This window comes from Miscanthus floridulus, chromosome 10 (assembly GCF_019320115.1).
Source record: "Miscanthus floridulus cultivar M001 chromosome 10, ASM1932011v1, whole genome shotgun sequence".
Taxonomy (NCBI): Eukaryota; Viridiplantae; Streptophyta; class Magnoliopsida; order Poales; family Poaceae; genus Miscanthus; species Miscanthus floridulus.
The window spans coordinates 128346580-128373746 of record NC_089589.1 but is presented as its reverse complement, the minus strand read 5'-3'; the positions used below and the strand labels follow the sequence as shown (position 1 = coordinate 128373746).

The following is a 27167-nucleotide window of genomic DNA, read 5'->3' as shown; positions in this document are numbered from 1 at the left end:
CTGATGAGAAGGATGCAAATGGCAGCAGCCCTCATCGTATCAACACTCGCAAGTACTATTCTAGTGTTTCGGGATGCAAATGGCCTGATGCTTGTGCTCGTTTATATATAGTGAAATTTTTTGGTGTAAATGACACATTAATTAATGTTGGCATATCTCACAAATATCTAACTCGCCAGGGAGATATATAAAAGCAATATGTATAATTTTATATTAAAATAAATGGAAAAGATATTAGCAAACTGGGGGCGTAAACCGGCTTGGGCCATTTTCTGCGGGCGGTGCAGGAACACATGATTTTGCTTTGTATTTACCGTAGAAAAAAACATGATTTCACCATTAATCTTCGACATTTTTTCTAAATTTCTATTGATTGCCCCCCCCCCCCCCCCCCCCCCCCCCTGAGGTGCTCATCTTGGCTCCGCCCCTGCCCTCACCCTTGCTCATGTCTTGAATGAAATTCACCAGCATCTCATCATTCGGGGGGCCCTCACCCTTGCTCATGTCTTGAATGAAATCACCAGCATCTCATCATTCGGTTTCAAGCTTGATAACATGATCTGCTATACTTACAGATCTCCGTCATTGTAGTGTACATTGCTCATAGGACTTTGTTTTGGGAAAATTTTGAGTGTGAACATGCACGTGTCGCTCTGGGCAAAGGTCTGGCCACCAGGTCTAGTGTTGCAGCCCAGGATTCAGTTGCTAGTCGCGGGCCCATATGAGCAATCGGGGAGCACACCTGCTCAATAGGCCTGCTGTGGAGCACTGGACTGCTCACTAAGACTTGAGTGGTGCAGGCCGTTCACAGGCCGGTGGGGACACCGACGGAGCCAAAAAAATTATAGGTGGGGCGAAGTTCAAAGAGAAAATGAACAAAAAAAAAGATACCGTATTCAAAATGCATCGCATTCACCTGCTATAATCACACAAATCATGTCACCCCGCTGCTTCCTGCCGCTGCTTCTGCTCTGTGGCCCGCTTCGTCTGACGGCGTGGGTACCGCCGCGCCCACGCGTGGAGACTGCTCCCTCGGCCGTCAGCTAGCCACTGAGGCCGCTGTGCAACGAGAAGTGTCGGGCCCTGGCGCGGAAGCCCTCTAACCTCGCCAACTGCTACGGCCGTGGCGCCCCGATGCAGACAGCGGAGGAGGCCGCACCAGGATACGATGAATGTTGCAAGTGTACATTTCAAATGTTTTAAATATTTTAGAGGTATGTTGCAAGTGTTTTATAAGGATGTTACAAAAGTAGATTGGAATGTTGCACATGTTGCAATGGCTATACACGTATGTTTCGAGTATATGTTTCAAATGCTTAATCTGTTTCAGACATATGTTGCAAGTGTTTTATCTTGATGTTTGCATATGTTTACAATGGTTACATAAGTGTTTTCCAGTTTTTCTCGTGTTTTATAAGTGTTTCAGTCGTATGTTGCAAGTGTTTCAGCTGTTTCGAACGTATGTTGCAAGTGTTTCATCAGTATGTTGCAAAAATAGATTGGTTGTTGTACATGTTGCATTGCGTGTGAGAAACAGCACCTCCTCTCGGTTCAAGTAGGTTTCAGCAATAGTGTTCAGATTGATGTTATCTACTCTGTTTCGATGTAAAGCAGGACTGTAGCGGCACATTTTAAGATCTCAGGCTTCAAATTAGAACAGTGTTCTAGACTATACAAATTAAAATACTGACTGTATACCGAGAACTATTGGCAGCATTTGTAGTGCAGAACCTCCTCTTTGCACGCGTCATAGTTTCCTTAATATTCTCGACATACATACATACATACATACATACATAAATCTCTAACATGAAGTTGAAAAAGAACTAAGGAACATCCTTGCGTGATCACATGATAGTTTCCTTAATTAATTTGTTATTCCTCCGTGTACAACAACACGTACAGCGTGAGTACTAGGCGTGCCGTAGGCGTTGACCGCACAGCAGGCTGCCGCGGACGACACCACGCACTTGCAGAGGACATTTTGAAGCCCCCGCACACAAAAGAAAACCCGCTGATAGATTAATTAATTTGCTCAGTTAAATTAGATACTGCTACGGAAAGCAAGCATGCATGCAGTGAACAACTCATGAGTGTTGGTGTGGACAAACAGCAGGAGAAGACGCATGTATATACAGGAGAAGAAAGGAGTGCGTACTACATGTATTCCAGGCAGGGACACGTACGTCGAATCCGATCCGATCAGTATCGGCGCTATTTTTTATATTTCTAGGGAAGGGTGGTTGGGGTGGACATCCGCCTCGTGCCTCAGCTTCTCTTGAACTTTCATTAACAAATCTTCGTCGACCTTTTCCTTTCCAAGATGTAGGAAAACAGACAGCCTCCGAAGGGATGGGAGGTGGTCCAAGGACAGGCCATCTGTACTAAATTCACCATTAGCGAAATCCTCCAGGTGGATACGGAAATGAAAATTTTCAAACCTGGGCATAGCTCCTCGTGGGAACATAGACGGCACAGTTTGCAAACCATACAATCTGCATAGTCTTGCACATGGGAAGGCATCAGGGGCAACCATGAACCTTCCCAGCACTTGTATGTTATCCTCAGATATACTCACTTTCAGGATGCGAAGAGCCTTCAGCATCCCAAGGACTTGGATGTCCTCCCTTCGCACCTGACCCACCGTAATGTCCAGGGAGGAGAGGAGGAGAAGCAATCAAGGATTAATCCATGTGGGCAACAAACTAGTTCTATAGATACGAAGATAGGACAGGTTGCCTAGAGACTCCGGCGAATCTTCAAGATTCATCACCACGTCTTTCTGATCATTTGCAGTTTGCCTAGGGACTCCACTAAAGCTTTACAAATGACCTCATCATCACATCCTGCTTCCTTGTCCAATTTTAGTTGGAGAGTAAGGATCCTCAGTTGCGTCAAATGGCCTAGCTCTTCTGCAATGTGCACAAAATCAACAATTGCACACCATAGCACTTCTAAAGATGTTTGATTCCTCAATCCATTTAGCAGACATATAGTCCAATTAAGACCCAGGCACATTAGTCGTCTTAGCCCAACAATACTCGATGTCTGCAAAAACTGTAGCTTCCCTATCTCTAATGGGAGCTCACCAGCATATCTAGTACCTCTTAGCCCTAGATAACTCAGGTCAAATAAGATCCCAACAAAACTCAAATTTTTATGGTCCCCAAGATTGCAGCCTTCTAGATCCAATACACGAAGAAGACGATGACATGAAAGGGATGAAACCGAATTAATTATAGCATCATTGGAGATAGTAAGTGACCTTAGTTTTGACATGTCCACCGTAGGCCAAGTAACATTATGGAGGGATAACTGTAACACCCTAAAATTTGCACTTTTGAAAATAGGATTAAAATGATTTATTTATGAATTTTGTGCACATGAAAACCTAGGAAAATACAAATTTTCATTAATTTAAAATTCATCATAAGCTTTAGCAACTTGTTGTGCATACATGTTGGTGCATAAAGTTTATTGTGATGAGTGGTGTTGATCCAAAACTCCAAAGTAATTTGAAATGTTTTTTAAAAGAATTTGAAAATGGCTTTGAAATAAAAGAGAATTTGAAAAATAAAAAGGTATTCAAAAATTTGCAAAAGTTCAGTTTTGGAAACCTCCCAAGAGTGCTCATTTTGAAAAGTATAGTTGAAACAATGTTTGAGTTTGTTTTACATTTGAATTTGGGAAATAAAACAAGATTTGGAAATTGAAAAAATTGCTTTCTCTTTAATCTGGCCCGAAGGCCTGCCCTGCACTCCCTCCATGACCTCGGCCCACTCCAGTTTCTCTTCCGGCCCACTGCTCTTCCCCATCCCTCTCTTTTTCTCCCACGGCCCAGCAGCAAGTCCACGCAGCCCAGCTTTCCTTTCCTCCCGCGCAGCTCAGCAGGCCAGCCCAACTCCGCTTCGCCGCTCAGCAAGCAAGCCGAGCTCGCGCCTCTCCTTTCTCCGCTTGCCCCGCTGGCACCCTGGGCCTGCCTGTTAGCTCCGTCCCCCTTCTCCAGCTTGTGTCCCGCCCAGACTCCGCCGCCGCCGCCCGGGAGTCCGCGCTCGCCTCGACGCTGTCCGTTGCCTTGCTGTCCATGCCGCCCCCGCCTCATAAATACCTAGCCCCGTGCCTGCCGCCTCCATCCCACGCTTCGGAACTGCAGCTGGCCTCGCCGAGATGCCAAGCCGTCGTAGACCTAGGCTGCCACCGCCACCATCTGCCTCGCCGTGCGCCACGTCGGCTCCGTCCGCCCCGCACCGAGGTAAACCACCTAGCCGAGCTCGCCGTCATCTCCTTGTTCTACCGGTGCTATCGGTTTGGTTAACCGTGACCCGTAGGTCGTTTTCCGCATGCACGGCCCACCTTCGGCCATGGTGCCGCCACGCTCGGTCCTGTTCCGGCCGGCCGGCCTCGCCAGTCCCCTCTCATACGTCCGATCTTAGATGAATGATCCAGATTAGATCCGATCCATACCCCTTCGTAACCGGTCCACGGTGGACCCGTGAACCTCGCCTACCATGCCACGCCAGCCGGTTCACTGTGAACCCGCCTATGCCAGTCCTCCACTTGGCTCCACGCTGGCGATGACCCAGTTAGCGCCGACCGCTGCCTTACCTTTAGCACAAAGGCCCCTATGTTTCCCCGAAATATACCCGCGGTCCAGTAGTATTCAAAAGTATTTCAATAAATGACATGGATCATGCGTTTTGACCCCTGCACTTTTCCAAAAATGATGCTCGGTCCAGAGATTGTTTTTAAATTGATTTTTAATTATTTTAAATCCGAAAATAGTTCAAAATATTCACAGTTTTGCCATTGAAACTCTTTTGTTCATAGTTTCTCCATTTTAACTCCGATTCGACCCGTTCAACTTGCGTTAGGTTCGTATTTACGTTGTCTACATGTTTATACCACTGTTAGATATGTTTTCAACTTTTAAAATTCGAGGTTAGATTTAATTTATTATTTTATTAAAGGAAATCTTGTTTAATTCATATCTTCTATGTTTTAGCTCTGAATTGACCCATTCAAGTTGTGCTAGATTCATTGCAACGAGATCTACGTGTTAGTAACAATGTTTATCATGACACTATTTCTAGAATTTTATGGTTTAAACTCTAATTTAAATAATAATTATGCAACTGGATTTTATAAATAAAATATGATTTGTTTGACTTTAGTTTTATAATTCAAATCTAAATTTGACTTGATTCAATTTATATTATTTATAAAATATCTTATGTATATGAATGTATAAAGTTAAAATAAATGAAGCCTATAGTTTTCTTTTCCACGTATAAAGCAAATCTTTTGGTAGCCGCTTTTTTTAAACCGTAGCTCCGAATATGATTTGTTTGACTTTAGTTTTTTTAAAGCAAATGTTTTAAACTCTTTTATTTATTTTTCTATGATTGATGTACTATTCTGATTTAGTTCTATTGTTTGCTTCGTGTATGATTGTATAGATGCTTGTGTGGTGCTTTATGATTACGTCCCGTCGGTGAAATATACGTGGTGATCAAGAAGAAGAAGAAGAAGAAGAAGAAGAAGAAGAAGAAGAAGAAGAAGAACGTTAAAGATTAAAGCTTACCGAAGGATTGGTGTTTTAAGGCAAGTATAGCATGGGATCTTCCTTGTTGTCCTATACACCATTAATCACTTATCATACTGCATGTGTCTACCTTGATTACCACTAAGGATTTCCTAGAACTTTGTACCTTGTGCCTTGTTACCTATGGGGTATTGCATTAGGTAGTAAGATGCAAGTGCTCAACTAAAGCCATGATCTTGTAACTTGACTAATGGAATATGCAATAAACATTAAAAGATGCTTTTTAGCAACATGGAATAAGGGGGCTAGAGCATTGGGCTATTTTATGGTGCTCTAGATTCCTCTCCCTAAGGACTTATCTTAAGTGATCATCCGAGACTTATAGTACAACTGTGAGGGCTATATGGCTCTGGCTTTAGCTTAGTATGATGACCTTTTCTAGCTTGTTAGAGGTTACCTTTATTGGCGTAAGAATGGCTTGATGAATCGGGTATAGGACAACCTCTACTCTTATGTGTATAGCCATGATGGAATTATGCCATTCGACAGGGGGGTTCCTATATCTGTTTGCCGAGTGAATCTAATGGCCCTAACTTATTAGATGAACCTTTGAAAGGCTTCATGGTGAACCCCGTCGACCTTCCTTGGTAGTGGGTCAAGAGTCTGATCACCTCGGACGAAAGGGTAAATCATGACTCACAGTGAAAGTGTACAACCTCTGCAGAGTGTAAAACTGGTATATCAGCCGTGATCATGGTCACGAGCGACCTTGGAGCATTTACGGAATAGATGATGAACACTGATGATACTGATGATAAAGATGCTCATTAATGGTTAATTGTTTATGCTATTCATTATTCATGTTTACCTGATCATGTGTTTATACGGGCTTATGATAAGTTTGATGCTACTCAACTGCTTAAAATCATGACTCATTAAAAGTTAATCGTGGTTAAACCAGTGTCAGCCTTTTGAGCCTCATAAACCCCATGTTATATTTGTTGAGTACGGCATGTACTTACGCTTGCTTTACTTTTTAAATCTTTTGAAAAATCCCGGATGGGTACCAGATTGCTAGAGTTTGAAGGAATTAGGCTTGTGATCAACCAGTCAGTTATCCATGTGGAATTAGAGTTTTCACCCTAAGATCGGAGTTGTCTTTCCGTTGTTTGCTGTCTAAGGTTATATTCTCTATACTAAGTACGTTATATATTGAGCATTGTCTATTGCTATTACCCTTATTTGTAGATATATGTTAGATTTGACTTCCTGAACTCATATATGGTGCATATCTGATTTTGTTCTTAAAACCGGGTGCTACAACAACCTATGAACCTTGCTTCCCCAAGAAGGTGTGTTTTGCTTGGTGTCCCCAAATATAGGTGCAACAAAATTCTCTTCTCTTGACAGCGAACAAATGAGATGAGGCACCATATCATGGACACGGCAGGCCCACGGTATACCTTCCTCGTCCATGTATACTGACTGGATGAGGCTTCTATTTAGAAGCTCAATGTAGTAACTCTCTCCAAGCTCAAATAAATTTTTGCCCCGTTCTCCAGTCGCAACAAAATCTTCAGCTATCCACCTCCATATCAGCCTATCACTCTCAACCTCATAGTCTTCTGGAAATACACTTAAGTATAATAAGCAGGTCTTCAGATGAGCTGGTATATCATAATAGCTCAAAGATAATATCTTTCCCATATTTTCCATATCAGGATTGCTTCCAAGTCCCGAACCAATAGACTCACAAAACTCATACCACTCTTTCATATTTCCCAACTTATTTGCCAACAAACTTGATGTAGTAATGATAGCTAATGGCACACCTCCAGATTTCTTAATTATTTCACTACGGGATACACGAGCTTTGCCGAGTGCCGCCCCAAAAACACTCGGCAAAACGTTTGCTGAGTGTTACACTCAGCAAACAACACTCGGCAAAGGTTTTAACGGCAAAAAGTTGTTTGCAGGGTGTCAAACGTCGGGCACTCGGCAAAGACTATGTGAGTCCCCAAAAAACTCTTGACAAACATTTTTCAGGAAAAAATAAAAAAACAAGTCGCCGGCCACCACCACCACCACCACGCCACCACCACCACGCCCCGCCGACGGACACCACCACGCCGCCCGCCGACGCGCTCCTCCCTGCCGGATCCACCATTGGAGGGGACCTCCCGACTGGATCAGTCGCCTCCACGCTGCTGGTCCCCACCGGATCCGCCCGCCGCCGCCGTGGATCTGATCACCGGCGAGGGAGAGAGTGAGGGAGATGAAGAGTGGAAAAGAGAGGGAGATGGGGAGAGCTGACCTACCTCGGACCCACGCCAGCCGCCGCAACCCCATCGTCGCCGGATCCGAGCCCCAGTAGTCGGATCCGACGCATGCCGCTGTCGCGAGGCCCAACCGCTGCGGATCTGCCGTCGTGGAGCTCCCCTTGGCCCTCCTCGCCGGATCCAATGCTAGCCGCCATCACGAGGACCACCCACCATGGATCCGTCGGCCTGGAGCTCGCCTTGGCCCTCCACGCCGGTGGGGGAAGAAGGGAGGGGAGGGCGCCCGCCGGGGAAGAAGAAGGGGGACGGGTGGGACGCCCGTCGGGGAAGAATAAGGGGGAGGGGGAGGGGCGGGCCGACGACGGGGGAAGAAGGGAGGGGAGGGCCGGGGCACCGGCGGGGGAAGAAGGGAGGAGAGGGGCGCCCGCCGGGGAAGAAGAAGGGGGAGGGGAGGGACGCCCGTCGAGGAAGAAGAAGGGGGAGGGGGAGGGGCGGGCCACCGGCGGGGGAAGAAGGGAGGGGAGGGGCGCCCGCGGGGGAATCAAGAAGGGGGAGGGGGAAGGGCGGGGGAATTAATTAGGATTTTTGTCCTTTGCCGAGTGTCCTAGATCTAGGCACTCGGCAAAGTTTTTTTTAATTTTTTTTCTTCTCCTTCCTTCCCAGGAAAAAGATTTTATTTCTTTGTCGAGTGTAAAAAATAAAACACTCAGCAAACCCCTCTTTGCCTAGTGTTTTTTTTGACACTCGGCAAACCCCCTCTTTACCGAGTGTTTTTTTTTTCTGAGTGTTTTTAGCGCGGCACTCAGCAAAGAACTTTTTCGTCAAGTGCCCGAGTGAATACACTCGGCAAACATAAAAACACTCGGCAAATTTGACGTTTCCGATAGTGTTTCTTCAGATATTTCCACAAAAAATTTAGGACATTTTTGTTGGAGCCAAATATTCTCCCGTAGAATTCTTTCGAACTCTCATAGAGAAGGGGTTCCATGCTATAAGAACAACCAACTTTCGTGGCAACATCATGATTGCGGGTAGTTATGACTATTTTACTTGTCAGTCTGTTATCCTCAAGAGCATATCTTATTATGTTCCATGATTGTACGTCCCATATGTCATCTATAACAATGAAGTACCTATATGCATGGAAACGAAGGTGTCATATAGTTAAATGAAAAATATGGAATAAATCATTCTAGATGACACAAACAGTTAAATACAGGAAAAACATTAGAAAATACTATCTTGTGATTAGATAAGAACAAAAAAATGAAAACTAATATATTTATTTTTTTAGTAGATTCATTCTGCATGTTATAGATTCCCCAAATGATTGTTCAACATGCAAATCTTAACAAAAAGTCTCTGATTAAGAATATGACTACCTTTTATCCTTGAGGAATTCCCGATGTTCATCGATTAGCTGCCTTTCATCCCATATAGTTAAATTGAACTCCTTCGTATAATGCCACCTGTCAAGACCAATGAGAGTGTCCTTTAACACTTTCTTCAAGTCTGGATTCTGACCAACTGGAACAAAAAGCTTTGAAACGGACATCCTTTGTCAGATTCTCATATACAGCTTTAGCAAGAGTAGTCCTGCCTAACCCTCCAAACCCAACAATAGAGACTATCTTCGTCTCCATGCCTTCCGGCTACTGATGTCAGCATTTTTATGACCTTATCCCTTGGTTCTTCGATGCCAACAAGCTGTGACACTTTTGTGTAGAGAGCCGAGAGTCGTGGATCGATACATGTTGTGGCAGCAGGCTTGGTCACAGGATCATCGACCCTGTACCTGTCATGCCGCTCTGTCATCTCCTGAAGTTGCTTCGTGATGTCTTCGATGGCGCACGAAATTTCACGGCGAGCCTTGCCCTTGCTGAACAGCTCTCCCATCTTCTTCATGGCGCGTTTGAGTCTGCTCAGATCAGCCTGCTCATGGCCATCAACACGCCCGAGGAAGCTGTCCAGTATATCTTCGATATCATAGGAAGCCTCCCTAACCTCGCGTGCCCAGATCTTGACCTGCTCGTCGAGCTGGTCCCATGGCACTGCCGCCACCTTGCGGAGGGCGGCGTGCATGCACTCGAGCCCTCGGGAGAGGGACTGGACTTTCAACCTGACACCCTTCTGGAGCTTGTACTCCTCCCTGAGCAGCTCGAGCAGCTTGGAGGGAAGCCTGCCCATCGCACCCGTCACCAGGTCCATACTCACAGTATCTCAAGATTAGTCAATCATTCTGCTAGTTATCTTCTTGGCTGAAGGTGGTGGTATGGTGGTGTTGTGGGAATGCAAGTGCTCCTAGTTTGTTCCAGTTGCTCCCCCTCACTTGTTTTATGTTTCAATCAAACTGAAACAAGGTAAAGAAACTTTAAGTTGGAGCGATTTGTAAAGAAAGATTTGAGGTCATCAAATGTTTATAGCTCAACAACAAAGACATCAACCTCAATTTTTTTCAAAAAGCTAGGTTAAATTGTTTCTGTTTCAACTTGAAGAAAAATCTAGGCCAGTGTATATTTTTGAAATGAAAAATGCTTCAACTCACCAAGGAGACCGTAGGAGTAGCTGCAGAGGAGTTCCATGGGGTGGCCAAAGATGCAGACTCTGTCCTAGAGCTATTGAAGCGAGGACAGAGTCTTTGATCTCTGTTTTCGAACCGGAGACATTTTGCTCAACCATGAAAGGTTTTGACCATTCCAAACAAAAAAAGAAAAATATACCATCCAATTTGATCTCTAAGATAGACAAAGCCTGGTTCACCAAATAGCCTTATCCTACGTCAACATGACTTCCATCTCCTAACATCGGTACATGTTTTCTAGTTTGCTCAGGAAAAGTGGAATTGAAACCTGCCACAAGCATTCAATAGTATGCGGAGCTGCTGGTCTTTTCACTTGGAATGGAACAATTATATCTCTTTGGCCCAGGGAATCCCAAACAAAATGTCGTGTGGTGGGGGGCTGCTCGGTCGAACCCCTAGGCCGACCTTGGAGGCCTAACTTCGGAGGTGGTTCATCAACCGAAGACAGGGGGCATCTTGGGCGTTGGATCCACTGCCTATGGGTGCAATGCATGAGGCGATCCCTAGGGGAAAGGCAGTTCGGTCGATCCCCTGGTGGGATCGTTTGATCCCCCATTTAGTGTACCGCCTTAGGGGTGTGCTGGGTGAAAGTGATCACACAAGCATTGTGAGATAGACTAAACTCAATTGAGTATTCGCTTCATGTCCATGTACAGTACATGTTGGGGGTATTTATAAAGGTCTAAGCCTTCGTTAATCCTACTACAATGTCTAAAATACCCCTAATGCTATTACTTATTACAACCCCTTTTGTGTTTAAGGGCAACTACATCTTCGATACAATATTTCAGCTTGTTCTAAAAAACTCCGGCAGAAGGATCGTCGATGATGAGTCTTCGTAACCTGAAGACAAATTAATTCTCCTTTGCTTGCTTTTGACTTCGCTTGACAGCGAAGTGGATTAGTTGCCTTCGTCCTTCGTTCTTTGTCTTCGTTCTTCTATGAAGTAACTCAGCCCGTTCGCATACTTCCTGTCACGTAATATGAAGTCTTCTTCGGTTTTGCTAGGAGAAGACATTACTGAGAGGCGAGCATTTAATAAAGAAATAATTAGTCTGAGAATGATAGATTAAGCTTCAAGGATTGCATTTGTCTGAGTTCGAATCCCCAACAACATCCCCTCGCGGGCAAGGCCTGCTCCGAAGGTCTGAATCCCGCAAAAATTTAGTACTTTGGTATTTCACTGAACTTTATGTGAACACAGTTTTTTGACGACTCAGCTCGGAAAGATTGTTTGGGCTACCACTTGCAGACGAACTTTTCTTCCTAGCTTGTTACCTAATTGATCAACTATATTGTGCTTGCCATCACGACTGCGTTGGGGCAAGAAAGAAAGAAAACTCACCATGATCGTTCATTCAGACCCTTCTATTAAGAAATGCACATTACATGAATGCATAAAATGGGTAAAAGCTCATCGGTAGCACAAACTACAGCAATCCGAATCACAAACCAATGAGCTCAATATCCATTGAACAGGAGTGAGAACTTGCAGGTTTATGAAACAAACGATAATTATGTGGCACCTCGTTTTGGCCTCATCATGATTCCATTGCTGGAATGGTACATTGATATTATGGTACTAATATATATACTACAAGTAGGGTTTAGGGAATCAATGTCATGTGCAAGCACGCTGCTTCAGCGCTAATAACGGATCTCTGCCTGGTTGGATGTAATTTAATCGCAGGGAAACCAATGTCATATGCACTCAGGCCACTTTATAGATTATAGCGGATCTCTGACTTGTGGGATATAATTTAACCCATCGTAGATATCACAGATTCCATCAACAAAGACAAACAACTCTGACCAACAACGACGAGGACCAGCTCTGGATTTCTTTGCTCAGTTTCTCATGCATCTTTTGGTTGAGAAAGCAAACATGCCCATGCGTGAAACAGGACATACAACTTCTTGTGAAGTCTACAAATTATCAAGAAAGGTGCAGTATCTAGACACTAATGTTCTCCAGGTGCGATTTCCAAAAGATCATTTAGTCTACCTTAACACCCATCTAAACAAACCACCTATCCGTCATGGCTAGTAATCCCTCCGATCCAAATGTAAGTTGTTTTGGAATTTCTAGGTATATATATTTTAGTATGCACCTAAATTTACATTATGTCTATATACATAGTAAAACCTATGTATATCTAAGAAAAGCATGAATGACTTACAATTTAGAACAGATGAAGTACAGTAGCATTGAGTGGAGACACATATATTTGGGACTTATCAAGTACTATTTGGAGAGAGAATATAAGGTGAGAGAAAGAGTTGGTTATCAAGACGAGAAAGTCCGGTTGCTAAACTACCACCTGCCATCAATTGTTACTTGGCGAGGAGTTGCATTGCATTGCTCTAGTAGTCTTGATAGAACGATATCTGTACTGGTCCCTAAATACGAGAAGGAGAAACAAAATAACATCACCATATAATTTGTAGTAAAACCTACAAACTATTAAAAAGAAATAATTGGCAGGATGGCAATAATCGTCGTACCTCTGGGTCCCGGACAACCGAGACCACTTGACATCTACCATTATGCCTCTGCACTTCCAAAGCGAGATGGTTGGGACACGATAACCCAAGCACTAGGGTTCTGTCTCCGTCTGGGCGTAGGTTCGAGCGAGCCCCGTCGACACCGTGGCATGAGCCGTGGGGTGCCGCGCTGCCGCCATGCGTGGGGCCTGGGAGGGAGCCATGCCAAGAATGGGGCCAGCTGGCACATCTATAAGCTGGGGGAGAAGGTTGAACGGGTCTAAGACTAGAGCACATCGAGTGGTGAGGCTGGAAAAGATTTGTAGCAATGTCTCCCTGGGGTGGCTCAATATTAAGCCGCTCCTACAAATGGTGGTCAAACCAGGCGCCTCTACAAATGACCTAATTTATAGGGGCGGGAGCTGCCCCTACAAATAAACGTCGTATAATAAAAATTAAGCACTAAAATTTAAATTTTTTCAAATGTCTTTGGATGGAGAAATAACCAAAATAAAAGTTGTAGATCTCAAAAAATAATGAAAAACTTTGTTATTTACAATTTTTTCATTTGAAATCATTTACTACTTCAAAATATTGTTTGAAATTAAATTTTGAAATTGTTGAAGAACTTTGATTTCTCTTTTAATCTTTGGATAAAACTTGTAACTAGTTTTTCTCCCTCATACTAACTTTAAATTTGATGATTTTTTTCTAAAAAATTCTAAAATCATGCTCTATCAATTTATTGTGTTCTTACGGCTATTATTTTATCCATCTTTTCATGTGACTGTGTTGTATCTATTTGAATTTTGAATTTCAAAAAATGGTAACTTCAAACGTCATTTTGGAATACTAAATGATTTCAGCTGAAAAAGTCATGAACATAAAAGTTGTAAAACTCATCAAGATCTAAAACTTTTATTTTCGGTCATTTCTTCATCCGATAAATTGGTAGTAACATTGTTCTAAAATTTACATATCTCTCTTATAGTTTCATAAAATATAAAAGAATATGTAACATTTATGAACAATATTACTACTACTATGTCGGATGAATAAATGACCAAAGTAAAAAATTGTTGATCTTAGAAAGTTATGAAACTTTGTAGTTGACAACTTTTTGATTTGAAATCATCTTATCAAGGAAAATTACGTTTAAATTTCTCAAATTTGAAATTCATATTTTGTAAACCACCTCGGACGGAGAAACTACAAAATAAAAGTTGTAGATCCCAAAAAGTTATGAAACTTTGTAGTTGACAACTTTTTAATTGAAATTATCTTGACAAGGAAAACTATGTTTGAATTTCAAAAAATTTCAAATTTGAATTATTTAATCGACCTCGGATGGACAAACAGCAAAAACAAAAGTTGTAGATCTCGAAAAGTTATGAAACTTTGTAGTTGACAACTTTTTCATTTGAAATCATCTTGTCATGGAAAACTATATTTGAATTTTTCAAATTTGAAATTCAAATTTTGTAAAAGACCTTGGATGGAGAAACTACCAAAATGAACGTTCTAGACCTTTAAAAGTTATAAAACTTTGTAGTTGACAACTTTTTCATTTGAGTTCATTTACGGCCTCAAACAATCAATTTATGTTCGATTTAGTATAATATTTAGAGAACCACAGTGGATTATTATAATAAGTGAGTGTGAGGTGCAGTGGTAGAGGAGGCTGCGCACGTGCTGCAAGTCGTGGGTTCGAAACCCCACAGCCACACAACGCCGGAATAATGCCGTGACTTGCAAAATAGATGGAGGAGGTAAGTGGCTGACCGATAGGGGCCTCCCTGGATTAAAAAATTGTATTGTTTTTTCTGCTATTTTTAGACCGAAAATTGTGAATTTCTAGATATTAATTTGTAGGGGCGGCTGAATCTAGAGTCGCCCCTACAAATGCGATTTGTAGGAGCGGTTGGCTAGCCGCCCCTACAAATCAGCAAATTTTAGCAACGCTGTGGTAGAGGCTGCTGCCAAAACCGTCCCTACAAATCATCCTGAGTCGTCCCTAAAAAATAGTGCTGGCTATAGATGTCCAACGGGCCGGCCCAGCCCGGCACGACACGGGCCCATGCCAGGCACGGCCCGATGGGGTTCGGGCCGGTATGGCACGCCGTGCCTCCCGGGCCGTGCCGAGCTGGGCTTCATGCCTGGCCGACAGTCCAGGCACGGCCTGCTGGGCTGTTTTTCGTGTCGGGCCAGCCCGGTAAGCATGGCCTGTCAGGGAGGCCGGACCAGCCCAAGGTCCGCTTCTGCAGGTGATGACGGCGTCAAGGTCGAGGGGGCCACCGACCGTGTTGGCGGCATTAGAGAGAGGAAAGGGAAGAACAGGAGGGGCAACACGGGAGCGCGGTGGCAGCGGTCGACGCCGACGCACTCGCCCTGGCCTCGAGGCAGATCCATAGTGTCAATCGTCGGAGCAGGCAATAGGACTCCAGATCCGGTCGCCCGAAGCCGGCTGCCGTGCTCGAGGCCGACGGCGGTGTAGGCCGCAGAGACGAGAGAGAGGCGGGGAAAACGAGGCAGGCAGGCAGCTGCTTGAGCCAGATCCGGCGGCCTCGCAGGCCGTGGCAGCGCACCCAAGGCGTGGAGCCTGGGGCCGGCGCACTCGCTCCCGAGGCGCGACTGTGAGGAGGGAAGGAGCCGGCGGTGCCACCTGCCGACGAGTGGAGGACGGGGGAGCAAAGTCGTGGGAGAGGGTGGAGTGCGGCGCTACCAGCGTAGAGGAGTGAGTGCGGCGCGGCCACGTGGGGAGGGGACTGCGCAGGGCGGCGGGAAGGGGGAGGGGAAGGGAGTTAGGGTTCGAGGAATCGGGGGTGGGTGCGAGCGGGGAGTGGGCGCGGGGAGGGGGCGAGCGGGGAGCGTGGAGTGGGGCGCGGGCAGGGGCCGCGGGGAGGCAACAGGCCGGGCCGCCAGCAGGCCACCGGTTCCAGAGCGGGCCGTGACGTGGCGGCCCACGTGCCTAGGGTAAGGCCCAGGCATGGCCTGCTCCTCCAGGCCGTGCCAGCCTGGGCCCGCTAGTCGCCGGGCCAAAAAAATGGGCCTCGGGCCAGGCCGACGGGCTCGGGCTGCATGGCCAACTATGGTGCTGGCGTAGTGGGTGACAAGGATTAGGGAATGGTTTCGGGGAAGTCGGTGCTTGTTTATATATATTGGATGAGGGTAATGGGCCGCTATTAGACGCCCTTTAATGGGAGCCGTGCAGATTCCTCCCATGGGCCACTAGCAAGGCCTAAGAGCATCTCCAAGAGTTTGCCAAAATTAACTTGGCAAATCTTGTGATTTGGCAACTTGCTAAAATATATGCCAAGTGAAAAAATAGACCATCTCCAAGAGTTCCCTATTTTTGACTTGGCAAAACTAAAAAAAGAAGGGCCCACCAATATTTTTCTGTTGACCGGTACGTGGGGAGGTCGAGCGCCTGGATTCCTTCGTCGCACGTAGGAGGCCGCCGCGAAGGAGAGGTCGCGATCTCCTCTTCCACGCCGCCACGCAAAACGCCGATCTCCCGTTGCCGATCCTTCTCTATTTTTGTGCTTGGTCAACAGAAAAACGGGAACTCTTGTTGCCGATCCTTCTCCTGTCCCGTTGCCGATCCTTCTCCTCTCCCGTTGCCGGCCTACACCAACAGAAGCCGCCCATCTCCTCCTCCCTGTGCCGGCATCTTTTCCTCCCTGTGTGCTGCCCATCTCCTCCACCAGCCGGTCCTGGGAATCATGCCTAGGAAGAGGTCCCGTGCGCGAAGACAATTGGATGATTCATCATCCGATGATGATGACTCCCTAATATTATCGGCTGCTCGAATTGTGCAAACCTTTTCCAATGACAAAGGAAGACACGGTGGCTCTGTCGAAGGTCATAGAGTTCTTTACCGGGATAGAGAAGGTGGCCATGACAGGATGTTTCGAGATTATTTGGCGGACAATCCAACATACGGCCCCGAAATATTCCGTCGAAGGTTGTTGTTCTTCAACTTCGGATTAATTTGTTTTATGTGCTCAAATATTATTAGAGTTGTCAAACTTTAGTTTTGTTTTCTTCAGGTATAGGATGTCTAGGGAACTTTTCTTACGCATAATGAATGCTGTTGAAGCACACGATGAGTACTTTGTGCAGAAAAGGAATGCGGCCAACGTTCTTGGGTTGAGTTGCTTCCAAAAAGTCACTGCCGCAATGCGTATGCTCACTTATGGGGTTCCAGCTGATGCGACAGATGAGTACGTTCGCATTGGCGAAAGTACTGCACTTGAGAGCCTACGTAGGTTTGTTGCTGGAGTTGTTGAAATTTTTGGAGATGAATACCTCAGATATCCCAATGAGGCGGACACAGCACGCTTACTTGCATTGGGTGAGCAACAAGGATTTCCAGGAATGTTAGGGTCCATCGTTTGTATGCATTGGGCGTGGAAGAACTGTCCATATGATAAACAGGGTCAGTACAAGGGGCATGTGAACAAGCCCACTATAATTTTGGAGGCTGTTGCTTCGAACGACCTTTGGATATGGCATGCCTTCTTTGGAATGCCCGGGTCTCATAATGACATCAATGTTCTTCATAGATCTCCTTTGTTTGATAACCTGGCGGAAGGTAGAGCTCCAGAAGTGAACTATTCCGTTAATGGCCATGACTACAATATGGGTTATTATCTTGCAGATGGTATATATCCGTCATGGGCTACTTTAGTCAAGTCCATCACTCTTCCTATGGGGAACAAGAGGCAATATTTTGCCAAAGCGCAAGAAGCAGCGAGGAAGATGGTCGAGAGAGCTTTTGGGGTTCTTCAATCTAGGTTTGCGATTGTTCGAGGACCAGCTCGTTTTTGGGACATCGAGACGTTAGCATTGATCATGAGGGCTTGTGTGATCATGCACAACATGATTGTGGAAGATGAAGGATTCGTGGTCGACCCTAACGAGCGTTTTGATTATGGTGGTGAGAATGTCCAACCTGCTCGTGGCCGGGGTACTCGTACACTTGATGAATATATTGAGGCGCAAAGAATGATCAGAAACAAGGAAACACACGTGCAAATGAAAGAAGACCTCATCGAACACCTATGGAACCATCATCCAGATTTATATTAGCTACATAATAATTTTATGTCTTTTATTTTTTATAGTGATGGACAAATCAATATTAGCTAAACATGAGATGAATAAATAAAGGTTCGGATGAACTAAAAACAAACTAAAGGTACTTGAACCATGATTTGACACCAACTAAATTTATTTTGCAACACGCCTAGCAACAATCTCCTTCTGCATCGTCTCAAGCCATTCACGCTGCAGCGGGTTGAGGGAGGTCGTGTCCGCAAACATGATTTCTTTCTCCTGTTTGATCAACTCCGCTTCAGCTCTTTTCTCTTCAGTTGCTGCGCGCTTCTTCTCTAGCTCCAGTGCTTCCTTGTCTAGCTCAATTGACGCCATGAACCTATCATGTTTTGCTTTCTCTTTTTCCTTGTCAGAAACCTCCTTCTTTGCCCACATCGTGTCCAACGCAGCCAAGCAAGCTTCCCCACCTCCTCGCCTAAGATTTTCTTTTGCCTTTTTTATCCCATCTGCCCTTTTCCTTGCTTGGGTTTCTTGAGGAACATCATCTTTACCTTGTTGATTGCTGGTGCCTTCTTCATCTCTTGGCCTAGACACCTTTGTGGACTTCTGTTTTTTGTTGGTTGGTGCTTGTTTATCCATCTCGGCAATTTCAATCCTCTTGGCTTTCCACTTGTCTTCTTCCTTCAATATGTTCCAACAAGGTAGAAGAGTAAATTGCTTTTTGTCCTTGTCTAATCCGGTGTACATCTTCGATGCTTCTGAAATCTGTCCAGGGAATTGGTCAATGTATATACCTTTTCAAAAAAAAAAACAAATTTAAGGTACTAATTGAACACAAATTACATATATACCTTGTCTTGAATAGTTTGTCCACTCTGATTCCTACGCTCAACCGCCTCGTAGCAGTCACAATACTTGTTCACTTGATGCTGAATTGTAAGCCACCTATGCATAATCGAACTCTCTGTCCGCACAGCTTCGGTTTCCTTGTGCTCCTCAAAGTATGCACGTACTCTACCCCAAAATGTGCCACGAGCTTGATTGGCCCCGTTGATGGGGTCTTTGCTAACGTACAACCAGGCGGCGCATACAACTTCGTCTTCCTTCCAATGAAAATTTTTTGACCTTTTCGATCCCTTACTTGTACTGCGACTTGGCTGCACTTGCGCATCGACTTCTTGAGTGTCTTGTGTCATAGGAATGGTGAGGTCGTCCAAGCCTCCAACTTCAGCATCACGTCCATCGAGAAGAATGTCCGACAAAAAACCATCTCCATCCATTTCAATGAGTCTACAAAAAATATGACAAATGTGAACACGCCTATTACTGCACAATTGAAATTACCCACACATCAACATGATCACCACCGATTGAAAACTCAGGAAAGAATATGTATATGCTGTATGAATGAATACTCAGGAAAGAATATATATATATATATACAATCATTACGCTAATCCAAGAACATGATCACCAACTCCTGTCACAATTGCAGCACATATGATCTGTATTCTGTACGGCATATATTATCCTGCATGTGAGATACTACTATATACTACTATACCAGTATATGTGCATCTGATCCAAATACTAGTATACTTGGCTGGATTGGAGGTGATCAGAGGCAGTTTTTCACGTCTTCGGCTAGGCGGCTTGCATCTGATCCAAATACTAGTATACTTGGCTGGGCTAGACATCATCGATACATGGCACAAGCGGAGGACCAAACCCTAAACCCTAGCAGCTGCCGAAGTTCGTCAATGGTGCAGGGGAAGATCGCGGCCACATACCAGGGGTTGTTGATGCCGCGTCGCCGATGCAGCTAGGGAGATCACGGCCGCCAGGGGAGGTGGAGTCCGTCGCCGCCAGGGGAGGTCGAGTCCGTCGCCGCTAGGGGAGGTGGAGTCAGTCGCCGATGCAGGATCGCGAGGATTGGGGCGGGCGCGCGATCTTTATGGCGAGGGCTCAGCTGGGCGCGGGAAGGAGGAGGTGAAAGTTCGTCTCGCGCGCGGGAACGATGCCAGCGACGCGCGGGGGAGGGATGCGGAGTGGAGTCCGCGCGCGGAAAGATACGCACGCGGAGGGGTAGAATGCCAAGCTCGTAAATTTGCCAACCTCATTTGCCAAGCTGTTGGAGAGGAATTTTGCATGTTTTGCCAAATTTTCAAGGATGCCAACCTCATTTGCAAAACTGTTGGAGTTGCTCTAAGCAGCACTACGACTCCAGCCGTGCCAGCCAAGATCACTATATTAGGGTCTTGTTAGGACGTGCTTACTGCGACGCCGAAATTATGAACCTCATGCAGCCCATTTAGCCCGCCCCATCTCGTCATTTATACATGTGACGCGTGTGCTGCTACTCTATTGAATGCTTATTCTGGAATTAAAAAAAAAAATACAGCAACTTGTGTAGCCTTGGCCCGTTCGTTGGAATCTCTTACTAGATTTCAACAGGGCAAATTGTAATTTTCAATTGCTTGGCAGCAATCTAGAGGTGCAGCTGCAGACAGATCCATGTGAACACCAATGCTAAATTTTTTTTATTCTGTACAAGTTGCATTGTTTGTGTAGGAAAAAAAATTGGCTGATTGGTTAGGACCATATATTACATGCATGGTTGCAACTGTTTTATATTAGGCACAAACATATATATGTAAACTGGGCTGTCTTCACCGTGGCAAATTGGCTATGTTTTTTTTCCATCCAGCCCATCAGTGTTAGCCCTACCTCACTAGCCATCCAGACTCTTAGTTTTACATAGTCTGTTGGAATACTCTAGTAATTTTTTTGACAAATCTAGTTTAGAGAGTAGCTAAATCAGCAAATTTGGCTAGTCTTTTTGGCTTATCTCTTGGAGATGCTCTAACCGTGCGCGCTGATCAGCGGGAGACTCCTATCCCACCAGTCGGACGGGGAGGATTTCGCTTAAGGGCTCGTTCAGTTCCTAGGGAACCATTCTCTCGAACAATTCCTACATGGATGGATTGGCTAATTCATATAACCTTTGATCAGCTAGAACGATTCTTGAGTGGATTTCGGGAGGACCGAACGAGCCCTAAACTGTCCCTTTCATTTCATCCAGAGCATTTTTCACGTGTAGAATCCTTATCCTAAAATTAAAAAAATATGGCAACTTGTGTAGCCTTGGCCCTTTGGAGTATCTCTTGCTAGATTTCAATAGGCAACTTGTAATATTCTCAATTGCTTGGCAGCAATCTAGAGGTGCAGCTGCAGACAGATCCATGGGAATGCCAATCATAATTTTTTATATGCTATCCACTTGCATGATGATTGTTAGGAAAAAAAAAGTTGGCTGATTTGAGTCTCCCCAGTACTAGTTAATTTTTAAAACTCAAATGGCAGATGCAATTCAGAGGAAGAGCATCAATCTCAATAATGCCAGTAGATACCTTTCCGTATGCGTGGGTGCAAGTGGGTTTTAGATCCAGATGTATATAGCGCGTGCAGACCACTAGATCCGTGTCAACTCCCTTATCTCGATCCTTCTGCTACACGGCTTGCCGGACGAGAAACACGTGATCATTTTGCTCGCTGACTGCAAGTGTATGTGAAGGCATGCAGCTAGCTTCCTCTGAAGCATCACCAGGCGCCGTACGTGTCACTATAAATTGGCAAGCCATCCCTGCTACCGAGCACACCACAAGCTTCAGTAGTAGCAGTGCTCACTACAATCGTTCATCACCTGATCTTGATCTGTCGTGGAAGTACCAGAGAGGAGGAGGTAGCTAGCAATGGCTGATGCAATGCCACTGCTGCATGGAACCCTCGATGCTACCATCTTCGAGGCCAAATTCAACAACAGCAACCAAGTTAGCAAGGTGAGCTCAGTTAATCCCTCACGCCTGTACATCCCATGTTTGCATACGCACGTCCTTTGCTAGAATCTCACTTTGTTAATTACCCAACTTATTTAGAAGCTGTAATTTCTTTATTTATGAAACCGAAACACCGGCTAGTACTATCATTATTGTGCCATGCATGTTTTTCAGCTTGTGAAAACTACACCCTACACGTTTTGGTGCGAAAATGTTTTTATTTGCCAAGTTAATATCTTACTATTACTATGTAGAGACTCCTTTTGAAGCCTCACGATAATCCTCATGACACGTGACAGTGACAGGATTGAGTAAATCCTAAAAATTACCCCAAGAATCAGAAACACAGATCCATATATTCAGTAGACTCTAACAGGCATTGGATATTTTATTTAATACAATGTACTATGTTTGGTAATTGGTTCCAGTATATGCTGTCAAAATATCCTTCTCTGCCATTTTTATTCTAGGCATGCTGAAGCTAAAGTTCATCTGTAGATCAAAAGACCCTGATGTCATACTCTTTCAATCTGTGAAATTAGCCCACCGTGAACCGGTCCACTGTCTGAGTCAACCACCAGTTCACAAACTTCAGCCAACTACAGCGCGCCATGTGGTAGGCCAAGTCTGCAATGACCTGGTCAGCACGGACAGCCAAGCACATTTCGCACTTAACCTCCTCTTCTTTCTCAGATTCAACCGGCACTCCATCTCCTTTTAAAAATATATATTTTTTATATGACAAATCTAATGATATTGTTATCACATTAATAATTTCATGTAGTTTCATTCTAACCAATCAAATCTTTTCTAATAGTTTCTTTGTCTCTTACCGCTTTAATTTCTCATCTTTAATCCTTTGTTTTCTTAATTTACACAAGCGTCCAATTTACTTCGAACCCCCAAAATAATGCCGGATGGAGAGCAGATATGGAGTTTCTCTTAACTGCGGAAACTTAGGATTTAGAGAGGATATTTGATAACTTTTTATTTTTAAAGATCTCTTTTATTTTATAAAACTGTTGAAGGACACTTTTTTTTGTCTTTTTACTAAAATATTAAATTAGGGAGTTGTTTTACAAGACACCTAGAGATGCTCTAACGAATATTATTTGTATTCAGTTATACTACTCGTGTGCAGTATTTGATGGGTCTTGTTTGACAGATGGGAGTGATATGCTCACCAGTCTCACAGGATGTGGTATAATAATAATGTATTTGCTTTGTGTCCAGTTTCTGCAGGGGCTGGTGCCACACATCGAGGGCCGGCCCACTGGGCTGCCACAGATGTACGCAACGGTGGACCTCAACAATGCACGCGTGGGCCGCACCCGGATCGACGACAGCAACCCCGACAATCCACGGTGGAACGAGTCGTTCCACGTCTACTGCGCGCACTACAGCACGGACATCGTCTTCTCCATCAAGGCGCGGTTGCCCATCGACGCCGTGCTCATCGGCCGCGCCTACCTCCCCGTTCAGGACCTCCTGTCGCTCACCCCCAAGGACCAGGACATCGACAGGTGGCTGGACGTCCTGGACGAGCACAAGAAACCACTCCCGCACGGGCCAAAGATCCACGTGCGGGCACGGTTCACGGACGTGGCCGTGGACTCCAGCTTCGGCAGGGGCGTCGGCGGCGCGCAGTACGCCGGCGTGCCGGGGACCTTCTTCAAGCAGCGGCAGGGGTGCAGGGTGACGCTGTACCAGGACGCGCACGTGCTGGACACGTTCAGGCCGGACATCCATCTCGCCGGCGGCCGGGCGTACGAGCCGCGCCGCTGCTGGGAGGACGTCTACGACGCCATCGACGGCGCGCGCCACTTCGTGTACGTCACCGGCTGGTCGGTGTACGCCGAGATCACGCTGGTGCGGGACGGCAGCCGGAAGCACCCCGGCGGCGGCACCACCCTCGGCGAGCTCCTCAAGCGCAAGGCGAAAGAGGGCGTGCGGGTGCTCATGCTGGTGTGGGACGACCCCACCTCGCTCCTCAACCTTGGCATTCTTCCGAGCCAGCTGGGCACCAATGATGCCCAGACGTTCAACTACTTCAGGGGCACTGGCGTGCACTGCGTCCCCTGCCCTCGCCACCTCGACGATAGCGAGTACCCCATCGAGTTCCGGAAGACGGTGGCGCTCAGCCACCACCAGAAGACCGTCATCGTGGACGCGGAGGACGGCGGCGGCGGTTCCGGCCTCCGTCGCGTTGTCAGCTTCGTCGGCGGCATCGACCTCACCAACGGCCGCTACGACACGCAGTCCCACTCCCTGTTCAGGACGCTCAACACGGCGCACTCGAACGACTTCTACCAGAACAACATCGACGGCGCGTCCATCAACAAGGGTGGGCCGAGGGAGCCGTGGCACGACATCCACTGCAGGATCGAAGGCCCTGCCGCGTGGGACGTGCTCCACAACTTCGAGCAGCGGTGGAGGAAGCAAGGCGGCAAGGACGACATCTTGCACAACGTGCTCTGGCCGTGGAAGAACAAAGGTGACCTCCTCGTCGACCTGAAAGGTATGGAGAACGTGATCGCGCCGCAGTCATCGCCGGCGGGCGCCGACGGTGACCAGGAGGCGTGGAACGTGCAAGTGTTCAGGTCCATCGACGGCAGCGCCTGCTCGGGCTTTCCCAAAACCCCGCAGGAGGCGGCTCAGTCAGGGCTTATCAGTGGCAAAAACCACGTCATTGACAGGAGCATCCAGGACGCCTACATCCACGCGATTCGCCGCGCCAAGCGCTTCATCTACATCGAGAACCAGTACTTCCTTGGCAGCTCGTTTGCCTGGAAACCCGACGGCATAAAGCCCGAGGATATCGGAGCAGTGCAGCTGGTGCCCAGAGAGCTGTCATTGAAGATTGTGAGCAAGATCGAAGCCGGCGAACCCTTTGCAGTGTATATTGTTGTTCCAATGTGGCCGGAAGGCGTTCCAACGGCTTGGAACATCCAGGCTATGCTGAGTTGGCAGAGTAGGACGATGGAGATGATGTACACCGACATTTCCAAAGCGCTCAAGGCGAAGAACATCGATGCAAACCCAAAGGATTACCTCTCCTTCTTCTGCTTGGGTAACAGGGAGGTGAAGGTACCAGGTGAATATGAACCTAAACGTCATCCGACACCTGGGACCGACTATGACCGGGCCCAGAAGGCACGGCGCTCTATGATCTATGTCCACTCCAAACTAATGATCGGTATGCCAAATCACATATATTCACCATATCTTCTTTTTAGAGTCACTACATACTATGCCATTGGATTAATCATCGTGTGGTTCAAGTTGTAATTATTCTTCTCACATTTAATATATGTAACATGTAATCCATCTTCTTGTTTTTGTTACAGTGGACGACGAATACATCATTATCGGATCAGCCAACATCAACCAGCGGTCCATGGACGGAGCAAGGGACTCTGAAATCGCCATGGGTGCGTATCAGCCGTCCCACCTCAACACCAATGGTGATGTTGCCACAGGACAGGTCCATGGCCTTCGGATGTCGCTGTGGTACGAGCACCTTGGCGAGCTGCAGGAGGAGTTCCAGGACCCGGGTACCCTCAAGTGCGTTCAGATGGTGAACAAGAGGGCCGAGGAGTTCTGGAAGATCTACACCAGCGATAAATTGGAGGATAACCTACATGGACACCTGCTGAGTTACCCCATTGATGTCACCAATGATGGCATGGTGACAGAGCGTAAAGGGGTGAAATTTTTCCCAGACACAGAAGCTCCAGTACTCGGCACGGTACCCCTGCATGTACAGCTTGGCAGTCCATTCACAGATTATGTCTTTACTACATGAGGGGCCAAAAAATAGCATGCAGGCGCAAGACATACACTATCCCATAAACAGTTCAGTACCGCCTTCTACATTTGGTGAGCAAATGTATTCTAAGGCTGTATGTATGACGTTTCTGAGCTACTACTTTCCTGTTTACCAACATTCCAATAATGTGGTTATTGTTAGGATCCATTGAACTAACAAATAGTATTAATATATGTATCGTCTTGTTTCAATAAATAATAAAGTGGCTCGGCAAATTGTGCAGCTAGATCATTGTACTTTTCTTGTTGTTGTGGTTTCAATAGGGTCGTTTTTTCCCCAATGAATACCACTGAACCCACTCGTGCAGCACCGGGAGTTACTCCTCATCTGCAGAGCAGGAACGCGATGGCCGATGGCATGAATTGAGACTGAGGGCAACGTAGGGTCAGTTTGGTTGCAAGGCTAGCTTTGCCTTGTCTTCCTGGCAAGAGCAAGCCTTCCTTTACCAGGTTGGGTGAGCCAAATTGGCTCACCTGAGTTAGCAAGGATTTTCCTTGCCTGCGCAGACTCCAAGGTAGCCAACCTATCAACCAAACAAGGACCTCTCCAGTGCATCCTTGCTGGGTAAGGCAAGGTGAGTTTTGTGTTGGGAAACGGGGATCCCGATAGAGAGTGAGAGTGAGAGAGGGGCGAGCTCGCTGCAGCTCGACACCCGGGGGTCGAAGGCTCCGCTCTGGGGCGTAGGCCTTCGACTAGCGGAGGCACGGGTACAAAAATGGATTTCACGTAGTTACTGAGGCAATAATTAGGGTTCCGAATTACACGCCATCCTCTCTTGGGGATGATTGACTTCCCCCTTTCATAAGGTACGGTTACATTATCTGTCGAGTACAAAAATGTCCCTAGGGCAACTAAGGCATATTCCGGTATATTACTGTGCCCATGCGTACCAGGCATTAGAGTCTTTTTCTTTGGCAACCGCCTTTGTTGATGAGCCATTGTCGAGCGTGGGCCTTCATCCCATGATTGGTCGCACCACGGCCTTCGACTAATCTTCGTATTCCCCCGGCCTTTGATTTGGCACCACGGCCTTCGACTGATCTTCATATTCCCCCGGCCTCTTATTTTGGACCATGTCCTTCGACTGATCTTCATAGTGCCCCAGCCTCTGATTTTGCACCACAGCCTTCGACTGATCTTCATAATGCCCGACCTCTGATTTTGCACCACGGCCTTCGACTGATCTTCATATTCCCCCGGCCTCTGCTTTTGCACCACGACCATCGACTGATCTCAAGCTACTACACTAAATTCTATTGGGCCTCTTCAAGGGTGAGTTGTCCCATATTCCATATGGACTCCCTGAACAGTTGCCCCTCAGCTACTAGGTTATGGCCGGTACTACATGACCTAGTATATGTTCATATAAGAAGAGGCACAATACAACTCAAACCTTGGTTGCAAGGATCGTCCTTCGCAACCTGTACGTGCGCGCCTTGCTAAAAACTCCTTCCCAAAAACGCTATCGGGAAAAAAGGGCATGGAGACAAGAGCACATGCATGACTCTAACCTATACATGCTCTAATTCTCGAGGCTTTTAGCTCCAAGTGCCTTGAT

General features: G+C 46.2%; 3 protein-coding genes and 1 pseudogene across 3 annotated transcripts; 2 read left to right on the top strand and 2 right to left on the bottom strand.

The window, feature by feature from the left end:
* Positions 1–2221: 2221 nt before the first annotated feature.
* On the bottom strand, positions 2222–10029 carry LOC136489588 (disease resistance protein RGA5-like; annotated as a pseudogene).
* A 6506-nt stretch (positions 10030–16535) lies between these two features.
* LOC136485665 (protein ALP1-like) lies at positions 16536–18033 on the top strand. Its single transcript, XM_066482512.1, has 2 exons — positions 16536–16850; positions 16936–18033. Exons 1-2 carry the CDS (start codon positions 16609–16611, stop codon positions 17975–17977), a joined length of 1284 nt encoding a protein of 427 aa, XP_066338609.1. The 5' UTR covers positions 16536–16608; the 3' UTR covers positions 17978–18033.
* On the bottom strand, positions 18028–19873 carry LOC136485666 (glutathione S-transferase T3-like). Its single transcript, XM_066482513.1, has 3 exons — positions 19735–19873; positions 18796–19234; positions 18028–18709 (listed from the first exon to the last, which is right to left on the bottom strand). The coding sequence occupies exons 2-3, from the start codon at positions 19222–19224 to the stop codon at positions 18119–18121; spliced, it is 1020 nt and encodes a 339-aa protein (XP_066338610.1). The 5' UTR covers positions 19225–19234; positions 19735–19873; the 3' UTR covers positions 18028–18118.
* Positions 19874–21622: 1749 nt separating this feature from the next.
* Positions 21623–25827, top strand: LOC136485664 (phospholipase D alpha 2-like). Its single transcript, XM_066482511.1, has 3 exons — positions 21623–21783; positions 23014–24976; positions 25128–25827. The coding sequence occupies exons 1-3, from the start codon at positions 21697–21699 to the stop codon at positions 25583–25585; spliced, it is 2508 nt and encodes an 835-aa protein (XP_066338608.1). The 5' UTR covers positions 21623–21696; the 3' UTR covers positions 25586–25827.
* Positions 25828–27167: the final 1340 nt, after the last annotated feature.